The sequence below is a fragment of the Paramormyrops kingsleyae genome, chromosome 5, assembly GCF_048594095.1.
Source record: "Paramormyrops kingsleyae isolate MSU_618 chromosome 5, PKINGS_0.4, whole genome shotgun sequence".
NCBI classification, from domain to species: Eukaryota; Metazoa; Chordata; class Actinopteri; order Osteoglossiformes; family Mormyridae; genus Paramormyrops; species Paramormyrops kingsleyae.
In genome coordinates this window covers 22,592,530-22,609,919 of record NC_132801.1, presented here as the reverse complement: position 1 = coordinate 22,609,919, position 17,390 = coordinate 22,592,530, and the positions used below count along the sequence as shown (strand labels likewise).

Sequence of the window (17,390 nt, the reverse complement as noted above, 5' to 3'; positions counted from 1 at the left end):
TATAGCAAAGGATAAGAAGGCTGTAATTTTGTATGAGAGCTTTAGCTGTCTGGCAGGCCTGCATGAGGCACACATGCTGCTCTTAACCAAGGAGGAACGACAAATGTCGACCGGACTGCTAATAGCAAAGGACCTGTGTGATACACAGAATGCAGGCCTTACGCCCTATCGAGTAACATCCAATCCCATTTACGTCCAAAATCCGTAGTAAATAATATAGACTGATTGAGAGCTGCCTGAAAGCGGATGTAGTACACTGTCAGAAAAAAGGCTACCAGTTTGTACCTGAAATTAGACTAAAAAGTACATTTACCTAGAGCTAAGGGTACAATTTGCTGACCCCACACTGGGGTGCAGCCCCAGTGACAGGCAAAGGTACAAATTGATATTCTTTTTTTCTGACAGTGTAGGTGTATCGCTTTTTATTTAATATTATTTATATTATCATTTGCTGTAGAGTACGTGTGGATATTGCAGTACTGCCCTTAACGTCTTGCCTCTCTCCTGTAACTATTGCGATACGCTCAAATTGACTTGCGTCTGGTGGTGAGTGTGACAATATAGTCCACTTCTTTGGTAAACGATCCTTAGTTAATCTGTTTGATGTTTGCTCCTCTTTGAGCAACCTGACAGTTTTACTTAGATATTTCTGTAATCAGTGGTGTGTGAGTGGCTCTGGTCAGGGGGGGCAGCAGAAGCACATAAGAGGTGGAGGGAGGGGTGGTACTGTAAGTGGGGAGGGAGGCACCTGGTTTTCCTTACAGGATTATAGGGACGGGGCAGGAAAGGGGTCAAAGGCAACATAAAAATCAGGAGTCACATCTGTGAGAGAAGAAGAAGTAGAAATGGAATTATCACCTGGGTGTCTGCAGCCGTGCAAAGGACACAATATCTCGTTATATAGACAGAAAGGAGTTTTTAATATTCATGAAAGCAAACCAATGGGTTTGTGAGTGTTACTGTGGCACCCCCATCATCACATACATATACATACTGCCAGAATGCCCTCCATCCATCCACACATGCACACACTGGTACAGGGTTTCCACCTTTCTTATATTCATTAAAAGCATAAATATTTGTGCACACATTGGCAGAGAGTCTACTTACATCTTGTGATATTTATTTTCTTGTGTACTTATGTGTATTTACTGTGTTTATTTGCTGTGTTATTATGTGTACTTACTATACTTTGCATTGGCTGAGACTTGCAAAGCCTTGTACATCTGTACCTGAGCAAACGGCAAATAAAGTTTTGAATCCTTGACTCCTTGAATCCTTTGCCTATCCTCGGCACCACGGTAAATCCTGTGCTCTGAACTGAGCCCTTACTTTTCCTGGGTGGGACTGGTCCCTTCAGCTCTGGATATCAGCACCAGTCCCTGCTCTATCCTCTCTGTCAGTCTGTCTTGGCCAGCAGGTGGCGCTGGCCATCGCATTCCTAGAGTTTGAGTCCTGAATGTTTAGTGATGATGACCCTCACCTGTGTCTTGTTCCCATTCGTAGTGACTATGGCCCGCCCCTGCCCCTCAGGTAGCTCTCATTATAAGAGGATAGATGTGCTTCACCTTGCTCTGCTCTTTGCTATGTCAGTGTTTTGTGCCTCAGTCTCCTGCTTGTTCACTGACTTTGTAGGTGCTGATAGTTGTCTTAGATGTGTCTAGATGTGTCTGCTCTATGGTTCCTCACTCTGTCTTTGTGCCTCGACTTGATACTGTACACACATTGTGCTAATACTATTCATTTGGTTAAATTTAACTGAAGCAAAGTTTATAAGCTGATTAAAGGTGCTGTTAAGAAAAATAACAGATGATAAACCACAGGCTTTGACTCTATGAATGATTGTTTTGCCCTGAGACTGAATATTGCACATGATGCATTAAACAGTACATCAGATACATTTCATAATATCTTATTTTTGAATTTTGCTTTCTAGTCACTACTTCCTGAGGTAGTTACAGAAAGTATTTCTAACATTTCATATCAAAAATAACAAGTTGGAAATTGAATAAATCAGTATCATTTATATTTTTAAATGTAAATACACATTTTAATGACCTCACCTTGAAACTGCTTATCATACAGTGCTACGGCATTGTAATAAACGCAAACCAGTAAAGTTTTTATGGAGAACATATGCCAAAAGGGTAATTAATATATTTATAGCAAACAGCACCCCACTGACTCAATAAAATTCACAAAATTCACTTCTTTGACTCAGACTGTTTGTATACAACACTGTTGAAAACACTGCTGATGTCTACATCTATTCTTATATTGGTACATTGACCATATGCTTTCTTATGTCTTTGTAGTTACTGGACGGCTGTGAATATGTCTGTGTAAGTATGACATGATAACAGCAATCTAGGAAGTGTTTAGATAGTTTCCATAAGAAAGTACATTTTGGAAATTATATCCATCTACCTTCCAGTCACTGAACCTGGTAAGGGCCATGGGGTGGGGTTGGAATAAGGCGCAAGGCAGGAGTGGACTCCGCAGAACAGGGGTCTCCAACTCCGGTCCTGGAGAGCTACCGTCCAGTAGGTTTTCCATCATACCCGGCTTCTGATGAGCCACACCTGGTCTCAGGTAAATACCAGGAGCAGGTGTGGCTCATCAGAAGCCAAGTGGGACAGAAAACCTACTGGATAGAAGATGCCAGCCAATCAAAGGGCACACAGACACACACAGAATCAGACCCTACACATCTGAGGTTTGGAGACGCCAGTTTGTCCAATTGCATTCGGACTATGGGATGAACCCAATTTATCCACAGAAAACCTTTATGTTACTGAGGGAACATGCAAACTCCACACACATGCACACGCAGAACCTGGAGCAGTAATGATTCTAGACCATTTCAACTGGGTGGCCAGACTGGGGCCAGTTGTTCTGTTGGGGGGGGGGGCAGATGCATTTGACCTTAATGTCTTCCAAGTATTACTTACACAAGATGGCCAACATTAAGAAGCGAAAGACAATTTTGAGGACAGGACCTGGATGTGTAATAAGCATACATATTTAGGGGGGGGCATGTGGGGGCCATGCATGTTGTCATGGGGACACTGACCTCCAAACCCCAGCGCCCCCCCAGAACCACCCCTGAACTAGAGGCAGACTGGACCCTGAATTTGTGAGACAACAGCACTGTCCCCTAAGCCATAGTTAATTTATACAGATAATGAAATAGTAATTAGACACTTTTATGGACATGAGTTTTACAACCTACATTAAAAATACTTTGACTTTGAAAATAACTAAATAAATAAATTTTAAATAGTCTGTACATAACACATCCTGTTTGAGATGGAAAACATTTAGCCATGAAGAAGAAAAAAAAATAAAATAAAAGATCAGTTGTTATGGTATGGCAGCTGCAAAGGCCAATTTCTAAACTTCTTTTGCTGTTTGCTTCTCATTTTTAAACATTTTAATTGTCAGTCTGATTTTTATTTTCCGTCCCTTTTACATTTCTGTGATGTATTCTGTATTCTCTTTGTTTGCAGTAAAAACATCACTAGAAATGTTTACGTCTTAACTGCATCTCACTATTCACTCCAACATATGGTTCTGAGCTTTGCAAATATAAAAGATGTTCAACATTTTAAGCCCACTGCCAAAATATTTTGCCAAATTAGATTTAGTTTTTTATTTCATTTTAATGTAACAATAACTTCATGCAGACATATGTATCAACAATATAACACATTTACAAGTTAGAGCAGGGGTCTCAAACTCCAGTCCTGGGGGGCCGGAGCCCAGTGTAGCTTAGTTCTTTCCCTGTTCCATCACAAGTGATTCAGCTCAAGAGCTGTGTGGTAATTAGCACAAGGAGCTGAATCAGGTGTGTTAAATGAGGGGAAACCCAAAAATGTGCAGGGCTCCGGCCCCCCAGGACTGGAGTTTGAGACCACTGAGTTACAGTGTTTGTTTCCCACAATAAGTTCATGCATGAAAAGTGCAATCGGTGCTTAGAAGCTTTTTCACAACAATGTCTGTGCTAGAGAGGCAAACCCACAGAAATGTCAGCACTTGAATTTTCCAAAAAAATACCAACTATAAAAATTTGAACTGTACCTTGAAGTCAGCTTACATGCTAAATTAATAGCTTTTCATATGTCTGACTAAGAGGTTAGAGATAAAGTGGAAAATACTACAGAAATTCTAAGGCAGTGAGAGAGGCTTGGCAACATGCATTCAGACTTATTTAGTGCTGGAAGGCCTTAGTACGTCCCATGTGGATCTAAACACTGTGTTCAAAGATAATGTTCTAGTTATAAGTGAATTTTAATTGAGGATTAGGTCAGTCTCAGACAACAGATGCCAGTGGAAATCTACTGAAGCAGAACTTATAAAACTAATGAGCAACTAAAGCATTTACATTCCCCAGCATTAAATAATCACTAGGAAGAGATTCTCAGGGTGTACTATTGTTGTTTTTGAAAAAATATAAATAACTGAACCATGCAGTTTTACTAGCCTTTCAATTCTGTACATTTTTCAGCATTTCCGGGCTATGAACCAGTGCATTGCTTTAAAGCAGAGAGGACTATGGGCGCCTCGTTTGTCTTTAGACATTCTGTCCGCCCTACAGTATATCATTTAAGCGCCTGCGGATTTTCCGTAGTTTTAAATCTTTCTTTCTGAAATATTCTTTCCACTATCTGTTGGTGTTTGTCATTCTTAAAAATCTTTCTCTGATCCCCTGTTTTTACCTTTGAGCCTTAAATTAACCTGTTGAATAAAAATAGCACTTGATTTTTTTTTTGAAGAATGTCATCCATACAGATACTGCGATTCAGTGTATTGTTACAAAAAATGCATTGAACACCTGTGGAAAATTGGGATTCTCTAAGTGATGATAATGAGCAGTGATAATAATAATATCTACTTCCTGCATAGGGGGTCATATGGGACACTAATGGCCTCCTGGCCCCTTCCTCACCTCCTCGGAGAGAGGAGGCACGAAAGCTGAGGAGGCAGGCAAGGCCAGAAGGCTCAGTCAAGAGAGCTTCTCCCTGCTGCCTCTCACAAAGACGGTACTGTCTGCCCTCCCTCCACGTTCGGGCTGCCGATTTCTGCAGGAAATGTCCACTTACCCCTGCATGTCTGAGGTTTCCTGCCGCACTTTTGATTTTGGTTCTCACTCAGTCAGCTGAAAACCCGCTATATAGTCCATCGAAAAAGAGGAGGGGGTTAGGACCGTGAGCTCAAACAGTTCAGGCAAACGAATGCGCACATCAAGCGCAAACTGCTTAAAATACTTCAATGAAGAAAGATTTATTCTGTACTAATCTTCTGTTATTGTTGTATTCTAAAGTGATACACTGGAAATTCTTTTTAAAGGCGGGTTGAGTTACTCAGTATGTTACACATATCTCTGCGCTCTCTCCAAACTCCTACATCTGAATATGACATATTTTGGGAGGTATTTGGCAGGAAAATAGCATCTTAATGGTCTCGTTTACAGAGCCCAGAATGCTAAACATCAGTTTTCTCCACCTGGCCTAGTTTATAGACGTGTACATCACTACGGATTCCCTGCTTTCTCTGCTACAGGGATTCTCTCCTCTTTTTTTTTGGTGAAATAAAGCTCATTTATGTATCACGGTTTGCTGTTCACTAAATTGTCAAAACAATTGATACTTAGCTACAACCGCATTTGAGAAAATCAGGCGAATGTATGAAAACATCTATGTATTCATTTATACTAACCATTTAAACCAATGTACACACAAAACTAATATTCAGACAGTGCTACTCAAAAAAAATCAGAAGCTGCAATTGAAAGTTTTTATTTATTTATTTATTTTGATAAAGAGAAAATCAGGAGAGATGTATCATTTTGTCCACGGTGGTCTTGTTTTGTGTCCCATACTTCCTCTGAGGCCACATCATTTGTCAGTCAAATTTTGAGGGTCGGTGGTTTTGACAGATACTACTGTTAAAACTGTTAGTAGCAATTACTTTATCATTTTTCTTTAAATGACAATATAGTCACACCACGAGACTGTGTAATTTATTGTTTTTATTTACTTGTATGTTTGTTTGTTTGTTTGACTGATGCTTTTTTCCAAGGTAGCTTATAATGTCAGTGTTATAGTAAGGGAATTTCAATGTATGGAAGGCGTCTTTCATTGATCTGAGCAGAAGATAAGGTTGCGGTATATACAACTGTAGCCAGAACTTTGGAAAACACACTGTACATTTCACTGTACACTTAGGCTGCAAACAATGCACATTCAGCATGACCTTAAAAGTAACGAAGGCAGTACAGCAGAGTCCCAGACTGTAATTATTATTGCAGTTAACTGACTGCAGTTAATGGGCCTCCTGTCTAGGGTGTACCCCAGCCTTTTTCCTTATGCTACCCCGGATTGGGTCTGAGCTCCCATAACTCTGACCAGGATAATTTGGGGCCCTCCCCCACAAAGGTTCCACCTTGGCCCTCCCCCACAAACGGTCTACCTTGGCCCCCCGATTCCTTCTAAAAAAGGGCTCGGATGGTTACAGCTATACCAGGCAGCCGGTCCTGATGGCATCTGGCCTAGAATGGGAGCGGTTCTGCAACACATGTGTAATCTGTCATTACAGCTACAGAAGGTCCTCCTCTCATGAATGTGCCTAAAAAGGGGTGTGTCTACATTCACGAGAGGCCGGGCAGGCATAGCAACATGGGGGAGGTCTGCAAGAAAGTGCAGAGCAGCCTGTTTTTCTGGAAGAGACTCCGACCCTTCAGTGGGCAGTAAACTGCTGCACAATTTACCAGTCGGTCACGGCCAGCTGCGGTTTGCTGTGTGGGTTAATATTAAAGTGATGGAGGCTTTTTTTTCATAGGTCTGAGTCTGCCCTCTTTAGAGGCAGCGGTGGAGGGAGGAAAGATGTGCACATGGTACTCTCCTAGATGTATGTACCACCTGCACTGTACCATGCACTTTCTTAGGGGTCAGAAGAATCTCCTCAGGGGGTCAATATAGTCAGTGTTGGGAATTTTAGGTCACCTGACTGTGATTCTTTATGCCCAACTGGTTGGTAGAAACAAAATCTTGGTCTGGATTTGTAGCTTCTGGAACTGAAATGTCCAACACTGAACATAGTTCTGTCATGTCTTATTTTACTGTATGTTGTCTTGAATCATATATTAAACCCATGTCATCACCCAAGGGATAGACGGTACAATTAGGCCTTGAATTTACCAGTAAAGACTCTTAGCAAATTAGGTGTTCATTTTGTTGGTTCTGGTTCCTCCATTTGAAGGAGATAAAAGAGGTCTGGCATGAGTGATGGAGAGGGAGCATCACAAGGCACCATATGCTTTTTACGGTGGTTGGGGTTTGGGGACATCCAATAGTAAGTCTAGGCAGGGGCAGAAGGTTCAGTGTTGTATGGACAAGGTCTTGGTCTTGCACAAAAGGCTCAAAATGGAGGCAGGGTACATGTGCAGTGGGGAGCTAAGCACGTAATTCAGACTTTTCTAACCTAGCAATTAGCATAAATAGCATTAGCTGGGTTGAGGCTACTTGCATGTTTCGGTAAACGCAGATGCATTTACTTTCAAATTTTAAAATGTGATTCACTATGTGAATAAACTAAAAAAATTTATTTCACAGTAGTAAAACTAGTACTGGAGATCTGGTTTAGTTGTTTTATAGAATTGTGCTCTAAGCAAGTAGTCATAATGAAGAGTTCTGGTTAGCTGTTGAAAAACCACTGTTCTGTTACTGCCCCCCCCCCCCCCCCCCCCCCCATTACAATTAAGCTCCCAGGAATATCTCACATCATCACATCATCATCAGTGCTCATTTTCAAAACACTTCCTACTACCAGTAAAAACATATTGTTGCGTTATCCTCTAGCTTTTAAAAACTAGCACGTTAAATGAACATTTTAAGCTTGTTGTTTTTTCCTCTAAATGCCAGTATGTATCTGAATCTGCTTTTTCATTGTCCTCTCGGTGATGTGTGGGTGTGTATCAGCTACGGGGGGAGCTTTGGAAACAGAGAGCACCATGTGACTTGTATAATTGAAACATGATGTTAGCCTGAACTGACTCTGTCAGTGCAGTTATTGGCTTTTCGTGCATTTTGTTAACATTTATTAATTATTTGTTAGACATTTTTGCAAATATTTTGTTGGACTTTTATGAACATTGAGAGATGTTGACGTATTTAGCTATGGCGTGTACCATCTTGGTCATTTTGGTTAATACACAGAGTTAACTATGAAGCAAAAATGTTAATCCAAGTCAAAAGAAAACAGCTGGCGATATGATCCTAACTTGGCTCCTCCCACTCACATTCTCCCAGAATGCCTTAGGGCACCTCGCCCCATTCTCAATTCTGTAAATCTGTTCAAAGTTCCCTCATCACCGTGGCCTCTTGATCACCTTGAGAAGGAGAAGGAGAAGGAGAAGGAGAAGGAGAACCGCTGTGTTTTCTATTGCGTACTTTCCAGAAGCAATATTGAAACAAGAGCGGATCATGCATTTAGCTTAAGAAACTTCCTTAAACACCAAGCAACCATAGTCTGCCTTACTGAGGTGTGCAGGCTGTGTCTTGTGTTAAAGGCTCTCTGTATGTCATTGATATAAAGGTCTCTGCTCAGCAAATGAGTACACCATTACTCACAATAAAGCAGCGTATTCATTTTTCACTAATGCAAGTAGGATTTATTTATGCCAGATTTTCTACATTGTTTAAAGCTCTACATAAACACGTAGTGGCTAATCCCTAATTTCCAGAGATGGGCAGTAACTCACGATGCTAAATATCTGCAGGATGCTTTGATGCCACGAAATAAACATGCGTTTCATCAATTGATGTCATTTTGGACAGCGACAAATTAACCCTGGTGTGGGGGCAAAGTAGCCAAACGCAGAGCCCTTCGCATAGCACTTTATTCAAACTGACATTGAGAACATCAATAAAGGTTTTGCATTTTACACAGATGATCGTCATATTTCAATACAAATTTATTTAGGAAAATTGTGTGACAGTCTACTATTGTAATTCATTTTGCTTTTATTCCTCACATAATATTTCTTGCATGATTTGAAAATGTAATCAATTATATTTCTATTAACTATTAAAGATAATATCAATAGACTGTTATTCACAGCTCTTGCATGTTCTCCTAAAGGAGATGAATAATTTTGTATTTTCTTATCCATCCACTCATGCATCTTCTAACTGCTTCCTGATCGGAGTCATGGGGGCCTGGAGCCAATCCAAGGCAGCATAGCAGGGAGTGAGGCTGGGGGACACCTTGGAAGGAATGCCAGTCCATACACACACACACACGCACATGTAGGGTATACATATCCTTATGGGGACCGCTCATTCATTTCAATGGGAAAAATGCTAACGCTAACTATGACAACCTTAACCCCCACCCTGCCCTAACCATAACCATAAGTTATACAAGATACAAGAGTTTTTGCATTTTTAGTTTTTTCATAGCAGTCACCGATTTTTATGAAATAGAGTTTTCCCTTATGGGGACCAGGAAACCGGTCCCCATAAGGGAAAAAAAACAGATATTTATCACGTTATGGGGACATTATGTCCCCATAAGGATAGGTAAACCTGCTCGCACATACACACACACACACACACGCGCGCGCACACATGCATGAACACCATGGGGAATTTTGAGGATGGCAAGTAGCATTGTATTTTCAAAGTGACCATTTGTGTGTCAAAGCCCTGCAGAGTCGTGTGGAGTGAAGGGGGGGGGGGGGGGCTGGAGATATACTGTAGGGGCCTGAGGTTACTCCTGCTTCTTGGTTAGCTTGGCTCTCGTCCGCTTCTTCAGCTTCTTCTTGAGGAAAAGGAGGTCGATGTAGATGATGTGGTCGAGAACCGTGGAAGCGCAGAGGAGCCCCCCATGCAAGGCCCCCGCAATCCCACAGCTGAACACGTCCTGACCTGAGAACACAGCAGCGGCCTGATTCGTCAGCGCTGGCCCCGCCCACTCACAGCACTGCCGACACTGCACAGTGCAGAGGGGGAGCCCAACACAATTCGGGGGGTGTCAAAGAGCTGCATGGAGACTGATGTTAATAAATGACAGTAATATTCATTTTACATCCCCACCTATGAACCTTGCTTACATTTGTAATTTATGTTTAATTTATGTATATTCCCATGTGTATTTTTGTATCTGCAGTGTACATAAATGACAAGTTTGAGATATTATATTATGAGTGTATCAACTCATTCTCACATGGCATTGTCTGCTGACGTTGATTCTGGGGTCCGAAGGGAAGAAGCGCATCCTCTAAATGCAGCCACACATCCTACCTGAGATGAAGAGGTTCTTCACTGGTGTGGAGCACTTGTTCCTGGCTATGGCCTCAGGGTGGAACCTGTCCAGGTTCTGCTCAGCTGAATACATGGCCCCACGTGAAGCACCCAGGTAATGCATGTTGGTGAGGGGTGTAGCCGCCTCCAGGAACACCAGCTGGGGGAGCCGGGGAATAACACTGGGGTGTATCTGTACCCCCACACCAGGCCAAAATCATGTCCTCCTCAGCTGTGGAGCACACGGCTCCTCTTTCACAGTTGTCTTTTCTTATCTTTCCCCAGACCCATTGGTGCGACTCCCATGCCTTCTGACGTACCTTATCCCTCAGCTTGGGGAAGTGCTCGCAAGCCCAGTCGAACAGCGTGTTTGCGTATCTCATTTTGTAAGCCTCGTACTCACTCCCTCTTCGCCTCACGCCAGTGTCCGTCCACTCCTCAAACCACTCATAATTCACCATGGTCAGGAGAGTCATCCATGATTTCCCTGAGGGCAGAACGTCGGACAACTACATATGAACCAGGCAGAAGGATAATGAGCAAGCACTGTTGAGCCTGGGGACCAGTGCAGACCTTCTGGGATTGCTGAAATAGTGTTTTTGCACTATAATGCTTTAGCTGCTATGTTCTGCAGAGATCCTGAAAATTAACCAAGTGTGACTGTTGGTACTTATACAGTTCAATCTGAACACTTGCAACAGCATGCAAATAATTTGGCAAATGCAGTAGGACGCGGGGGCCCATACCTGGGTGGCGGACTTTGGCAGTGGGGTCTTTAGCTGAAGGGAATGTTATGAACATCATGGGAATGTTATCAGGCGCCTCCTCTTTGCTCAGACTAAAGAAACAATCCATCCTGCAAACATAGATTTTTTTGCTTCTTTAGGCTAAACAATATTCTGCAAGATCCTTAAACAGAGGGGATCAGACACAGAACAGATTGTAAGTGGGAAAGGAACAAGGATTCCTGCATCTTTGTATAATACTTCTGATCATCACAAGTCTTAAGTGGCTGAGGCCTTAATTCAAATTGTTGGCCAATGTCACCATCTGCTGGAAATCCCATGCAACTACAAAATAAATGCAACTGTCGCTGTCTGGAAGGTTTGCGCCAATACTAACATATCGTCCATGTCATTGGTTTTGTAGAGCCAGGAGTTGGTTGACACAATTCCCAGTTCTTCTTGTGTGGCATCGAAGCCAGCAAAGACTAAGAAGGTCCCCCTACCATGTTTCATCATACTGAGGCGGTCTTGAATTTCTGTCAGGGGAAAAAGTGTTCTTCATTGTTTTACAACTGCCAAAGGCTCCTGCCAAAATATGTGCTATGATTCCAGAAACGGTGGGAATCCACTGAAGACTGTTTTGAATTATCTTGCAAGAATGTCTGTTCTTGTCTTACATGGCAAGCATGTAATCCGTTCAATGTAATATAAGGCAACAGATAGCACCCCAGCTAGGTTGTAACACATCGATGCAGGAATAATATTTATTTAAAGGGCGCTGACACCAGCAGGCAACAGAAAATGTAGCATATCTGAACTCCTAACTTAATGAGATCCAAGAATGACATTTACTGTTGTATCCTTCAATGCTGCTTCTCCAGTACTGGAGTTAAGTTTCTCCCCTGTTTCAGATACACACAGGCAGCAGATAGATGATGTTGCAAAAAGATGCGTCAGCCTTACCTGGCTTGGCCTGAATCTCTGGTGGGAGCAGCTTCTGGTAGGTGGTGAACACTCCTGCGTCGGAGATGACGACAGGTGCTAGCACCTTCACCTCCTCTGTGCCTCTCTTTACCGTCACACCTAGCAATGACAGGGCTTAGTTAGGGGTCAGACTTCTTATATCTGAGGCCTCCTCCACACAGTTTTCCATCCTTAACATCAAGTTTAGGGAAATGCCAGGATAACAGTCTTATTTAGAGGTCAAAGGTAATATAGGTTTCAAAGGTCCTCCCGTCATAATCAGCAAGACAAAGTTCCTGAAGAGATCTCTCAACCTTCACCATATCATGTAACATATCCAGTCCAAGACTAAAATTCCTGTAACTAATAACCTTCACTTACCATATGCTCTTTCCTTCTCATCCACCAGGATACAACAGACGGGGGCTCTAACCAATACGTTTCCCCCGGCTTTCTGAATGACAGGTATGATGTGGAAGGGGATCTCACTGGCCCCTCCCTTCGGGTAATAAGCCCCACGCTTGTAGTGATGTAGCAGTAGAGCATTGATGACGGTGCTGGAATCCTTTGGGGGAACACCTGAGAGACAACAAGCGGCCATGAAGAGCCAGAGCACTAACCAGGACCTGGTGCACTGGAGCTCAGAAGCAGGAGAGAGACGGACAAGGTCCTCAGATTACCGTAGAAGAAGTAGGAGAAGATTATATGCAGATCCTTGTTGCTGGTCAGGCGGTTGTTCATAATCGTCGCGCTTGTGCTGGCCCATTTGAAAATGGGGGAAAAGAGATGAGCAATGCGGGACTTGAGCAGGAACAAGGCCAACCAGAGCGGGATCAGTTTGAGGGCTGCTAGATAGTGCGTCTTCGTAGCCGAAACCTCATGTAAGGCAAGAAAATATCAATTATATATTGATATTGAATATGTTGGATATACAGGATATCCACTCAGCTTCCATAAACCGTTATCCAGTACGGGGTTCCAATGAGCCTGGAGTTTATCCCAAAAAGTACAGTCCACATCACAGAGTCCACATCACAGAGTCCACATCACAGAGTCCACACACACAAGGGCAATTCAGAAACACCACCTACCTGTGCAAAGAAACTACATTATCCCACAGGGAAGCAGGAAGACATAACAGAGCTGGGGGGGGGGGGCGAGTCAAGCCCCCAACCCTTACAAATTCCATATAGTAAAATATCAGTCACATAACAAAATAAAGATACTACTTCATTTTAGGCTAAAGTTACTGACAACCAATAGACCTGCCAGATCAGTGTGCCTGAAGGTTTTTTCACTGAAACATCTCTTGGTATCGGTGTGACACGTGATTTAACTTCTGCCAAAGGATGAAGAATATGTTTTTTAATGCATACATATTACTTTTCACTTATTTACTATTTCTCATGGAGGGACATGTGCTACCTACAAATAAGACTGGAGAAGCTCAAAAGTAGTTCTGGAAAATATACATTAGCTCTAAATACTCTACCTTCATTATTTTGAAGAAGGCATCAATGGCTTGAGTGTCATTGGGAAACTGCTTTTTTAAATGTTCTGCCATTTCCGTTTTGCCCGTGTGAATGCGGTAGATGCGGCGTTCATCGCCGTCGCCAATGACGATGGTGTCGAAGTGCTGGTCCAGCTTTATGAACTCCAGCTGTCCTTCAGTGATCTGGTCCAAAGCAATGCGGAACAGACTGTTCTCGTGCAGCTGACCAATGTAGTGGAGACCTGTAGGATCCAGATGTCATCCATCCATCCATCCATCCAGGTGTGCCGCTAGAGATTTTGGGCCCCATGAAGGCATATTAAATTGGGTCTCTAACCCAGACCAATCAAATTATATTCCAAATTTTTTAGGGGCGCTTGGAATTGTCCTAACTTTCCTCCCTTTACGACACTCCTGCATCAATCCATCCACCCATCCATGTTCGAGCCACTGATCCAGCACAGGTTCACAGAGACTCGGAAATGTGCGAATGGTGTGTGAGTGTGTGAATGGTGTGTGTGTGAATGGTGTCAGAGTGTGTGAATGGTGTGTGATTGTGTGAATGGTGTGTGAATGGTGTGTGATTGTGTGAATGGTGTGTGAGTGAATGGTGTGTGAGTGTGTGAATGGTGTGTGAGTGAATGGTGTGTGAGTGTGTGAATGGTGTGTGTGAGTGTGTGAATGGTGTGTGTGAGTGTGTGAATGGTGTATGAGTGTATGGTGTGTGTGAGAGAGTGTGAATGGTGTGTGTGAGGGTGTGAATGGTGTATGAGTGTATGATGTGTGTGTGTGTGTGTGTGTGAATGGTGTATGAGTGTATGGTGTGTGTGTGTGAGTGTGCCCTACGATGAGTTGGTGCCCCATCCTGGGTTGTTCCTGCCTTGCGCCCGTAGCCTTTGGGATAGACTCCGGACCCCCTGCGACCCTGGACAGGACAAGCAGTTACAGAAATTGGATGCATGGATGGATGGATGGATTATATGTTAAAAGAAATTGTGTATGGCTGCTTATACTTGGCTTCTCGCACTCCGTGGAGCACATCCCACGCATAACTCATTACCCAGACACCACATGGAAATTTCAAGCAGGTTAGAAAAATGCAGATGCTTTCCTCACAGTGGGGAAACTGGCACGACGTTCTGAAATGACAGGCCAGGCTGTTACTGTATTATAGTCTTTGTATTGCAAGCCTTGGTTAGAGGATATCACCATAACCAGATTCCATCTGCATTATACGTTGCAGTAAATGTAAACAGGGTGGTGCCTGGTTGCCATGGGCGATTGCTTAAAACCTTCTTACCGACATCAAACTCAAAGCCCTTCTCGATGTATGAGTGGCAGCAGCCCCCTGCTTGGTCATGTTGCTCCAGGACTAGGACCCGCTTGCCAACTTTGGCCAATATTGCTGCCGCCGTCAGCCCCCCCATGCCGCTGCCAATCACAACAGCGTCCAGGTTCTCTGGCACCTTGTCGACGCTGAACCCTGCGTGAAACACCATCGCGAGACTGCAGACAGCTTGGTGACCGAGGACGCGCATTTGAAATCTGAAGGTCGAACTTAAATGTTGAGAACCTACACCAATTCTTGGTATCAAATTGAATCAGGCATCTTATCTCAAAACGTGTGCAAATCTTAAGTTGAGCAATCGCTGACTTTCGAAGACTGTTCTTATAGCAGCCATTAAACCCAGGCCATTATATAGAGCTGCCATAAATGCTCTTTATGAAAGGGCTGACCTACTGATCAGTCATTTTTGTCATAATCTAATTAAGATATACAAGAGCTATAGCAGAGTGGCTGGTTGGTCATTTACTCCTTGAATAATTAGTGCAATAAATTCAGTCTAAGCTGCAAAATAAGTGTCCAGCCCACAGATCAACTCTATCATCAATAATCAGTAAATTTTTAATATACAGCTCTGGAAAGAAATGAGACCACTTAAGAAAATGTGCTTTGTAAAATCTTGGTTTAATCGTGGTTCTGCTGGCAGAGGCTGCGCTGTGCGGCAGGTTGCCTCCAGGATAAAGGTTTCTCAAACAGCAGCACACAAGAATGAGGTGAAGCAGGAGACACTGGGAACGACCAGAAACCAGACATGTAGAGGGCAGAAGCAACTTTCTAATGGCAGAGATGACTGTTAACTTATCTGGTAGTGCCTCAAACTGGAGGTTGACCTCCAATGACCTTCAAAACGAATGGGAAACATTAAGTGCAGGTGTGAAGTGCACTGCTAGGGCAAGTTTGTTACGGACTCCTAGAAGCAGGACTGAAGACCCAAAAAGCAAGGAAGAAGCCCTTCATCAATGAGAAACAGAAAATAACCAGTTTGCAAAAAAAAATATATATATTATTCTCAGACACACACCCATACATTAAGAAATGAGTGAAACAAAACATACTGCTGTGGTCTCCTAATTTTTTCCAGAGCTATATGTGATCACTGATTGCTGACCTTCCTTCCCAAAGACGTGTTGTTATTTGGTGTCTTTTCCACCCTAGTAACCTGTAAGAAATCACTAAATGCTGCAAATCCGTCTGACACTTCAATAAATCCAAGCTATTTTACAAGTTGACTGTTTTACAAATATTGTATAAATATAGTAAATATAGTACAGTTTCTCTAATTAAATAAACCTTTGAATAGTCCTATGACTGCAATAGGAAAAGCAGTTAATTACATACAGATGAAAGTCTGTTTAAGTCATTTTTATGAATAAGAGTGTCCCAGCGTCTGCACAGGTATTGCTGCTGCCTCACATTTTCGTGTCTGAATCCAGATCCAGCCCTGCAAGGATGTGAATGCATCCCAGATTTCCTCCAGGATACCTTGGGTCCCTGCTACTCTAGTGCTGGATCACTGCATCAAATGTAATATAAGACAGCATAATATAAACCTGTATTGCACAAATGTGGTTGCAGCATCCACTATAATTTTACAATAGAGAAAAAAATCATAGCTATTATTATGAAAATTGTTTATGGGGTGTATGTATGCGTTTGTCTATATACAGATTGTTTACATGTATGTGTGATTGTATAATGTGAGATCAGGGCCACCCATTTATTTGGAGAGAAATCAATGAAAACAGCAGCTTTGAAGAAATAAGCAGGCAGCAATATCAGCAAACTCACCTTGCTTAAGCACTTTGTCTCTCTCCTTCTGCTCATACATGCGCTTTCCTGGCGGCCTCACTGATTCAGCAGAGAAGGGACTGCGCTTGCCGAAAAGAAACCTGTAAATCCCATAGAGATAGGCTGCAACTCCCAGGAGAAGAACCAGGAGCCACATTGTGACTGTGTTATGGCTCAGAAATGGCCTTTGAATGTAACAAGGAGAACAAGAGGAAAACAGGATATCTGAGAACAGTACAGTACAAAACAGCTGATTTTATTGGCGAATGCTAAAGGTCTGAGTGTAGCAATCAAGATTCTTTGTGCAACGAAAATCTTTATGAGTGGCAATACAGATACAGTAATTAGGAAACATTACTTGCTATCTGCAAAAAAAACTCATATCTTGTTCCAACCTCCAGCTCTATCAGTGGCAGTTACAGTGAAAAAAAAATCCATTCACTCTTGCGGTGAGACAGACCTAGATTAACTCTGAATCCCAGGATTTTATTTCACTGCTGTCTGTTTTTCCAGTCATACAGCAGGACAACAGCAGGACAGGAACAGGAACTTTTGGGAGATCCTCAAATTTCACTACCGGTGGAGAAAGTTGTAGAACCGTAAATGTTTTCATTTAAAGGGCCGGTGGATTATTTTTGGTATAACTGCCTGCTGCAGTAGTGTTACGGACTACTCACATTTTCAGTTCTTGGCCATTCAGATGCTAGAGCTAATGGCTGAAAGTCTCTAGTTACAACAGATTTTGTCCTACAGTGAGTTATCATCCTTGTAGG

General features: G+C 42.6%; 1 protein-coding gene across 1 annotated transcript; it reads right to left on the bottom strand.

Moving 5' to 3' along the window:
* Positions 1-8,883: 8,883 nt before the first annotated feature.
* Positions 8,884-17,058, bottom strand: si:ch1073-13h15.3 (inactive all-trans-retinol 13,14-reductase). Its single transcript, XM_023820844.2, has 11 exons — positions 16,618-17,058; positions 14,785-14,967; positions 13,485-13,726; positions 12,673-12,868; positions 12,374-12,571; positions 11,993-12,112; positions 11,427-11,565; positions 11,051-11,160; positions 10,625-10,791; positions 10,305-10,464; positions 8,884-9,929 (listed from the first exon to the last, which is right to left on the bottom strand). The coding sequence occupies exons 1-11, from the start codon at positions 16,772-16,774 to the stop codon at positions 9,772-9,774; spliced, it is 1,830 nt and encodes a 609-aa protein (XP_023676612.2). The 5' UTR covers positions 16,775-17,058; the 3' UTR covers positions 8,884-9,771.
* Between the last annotated feature and the right edge of the window lie 332 nt (positions 17,059-17,390).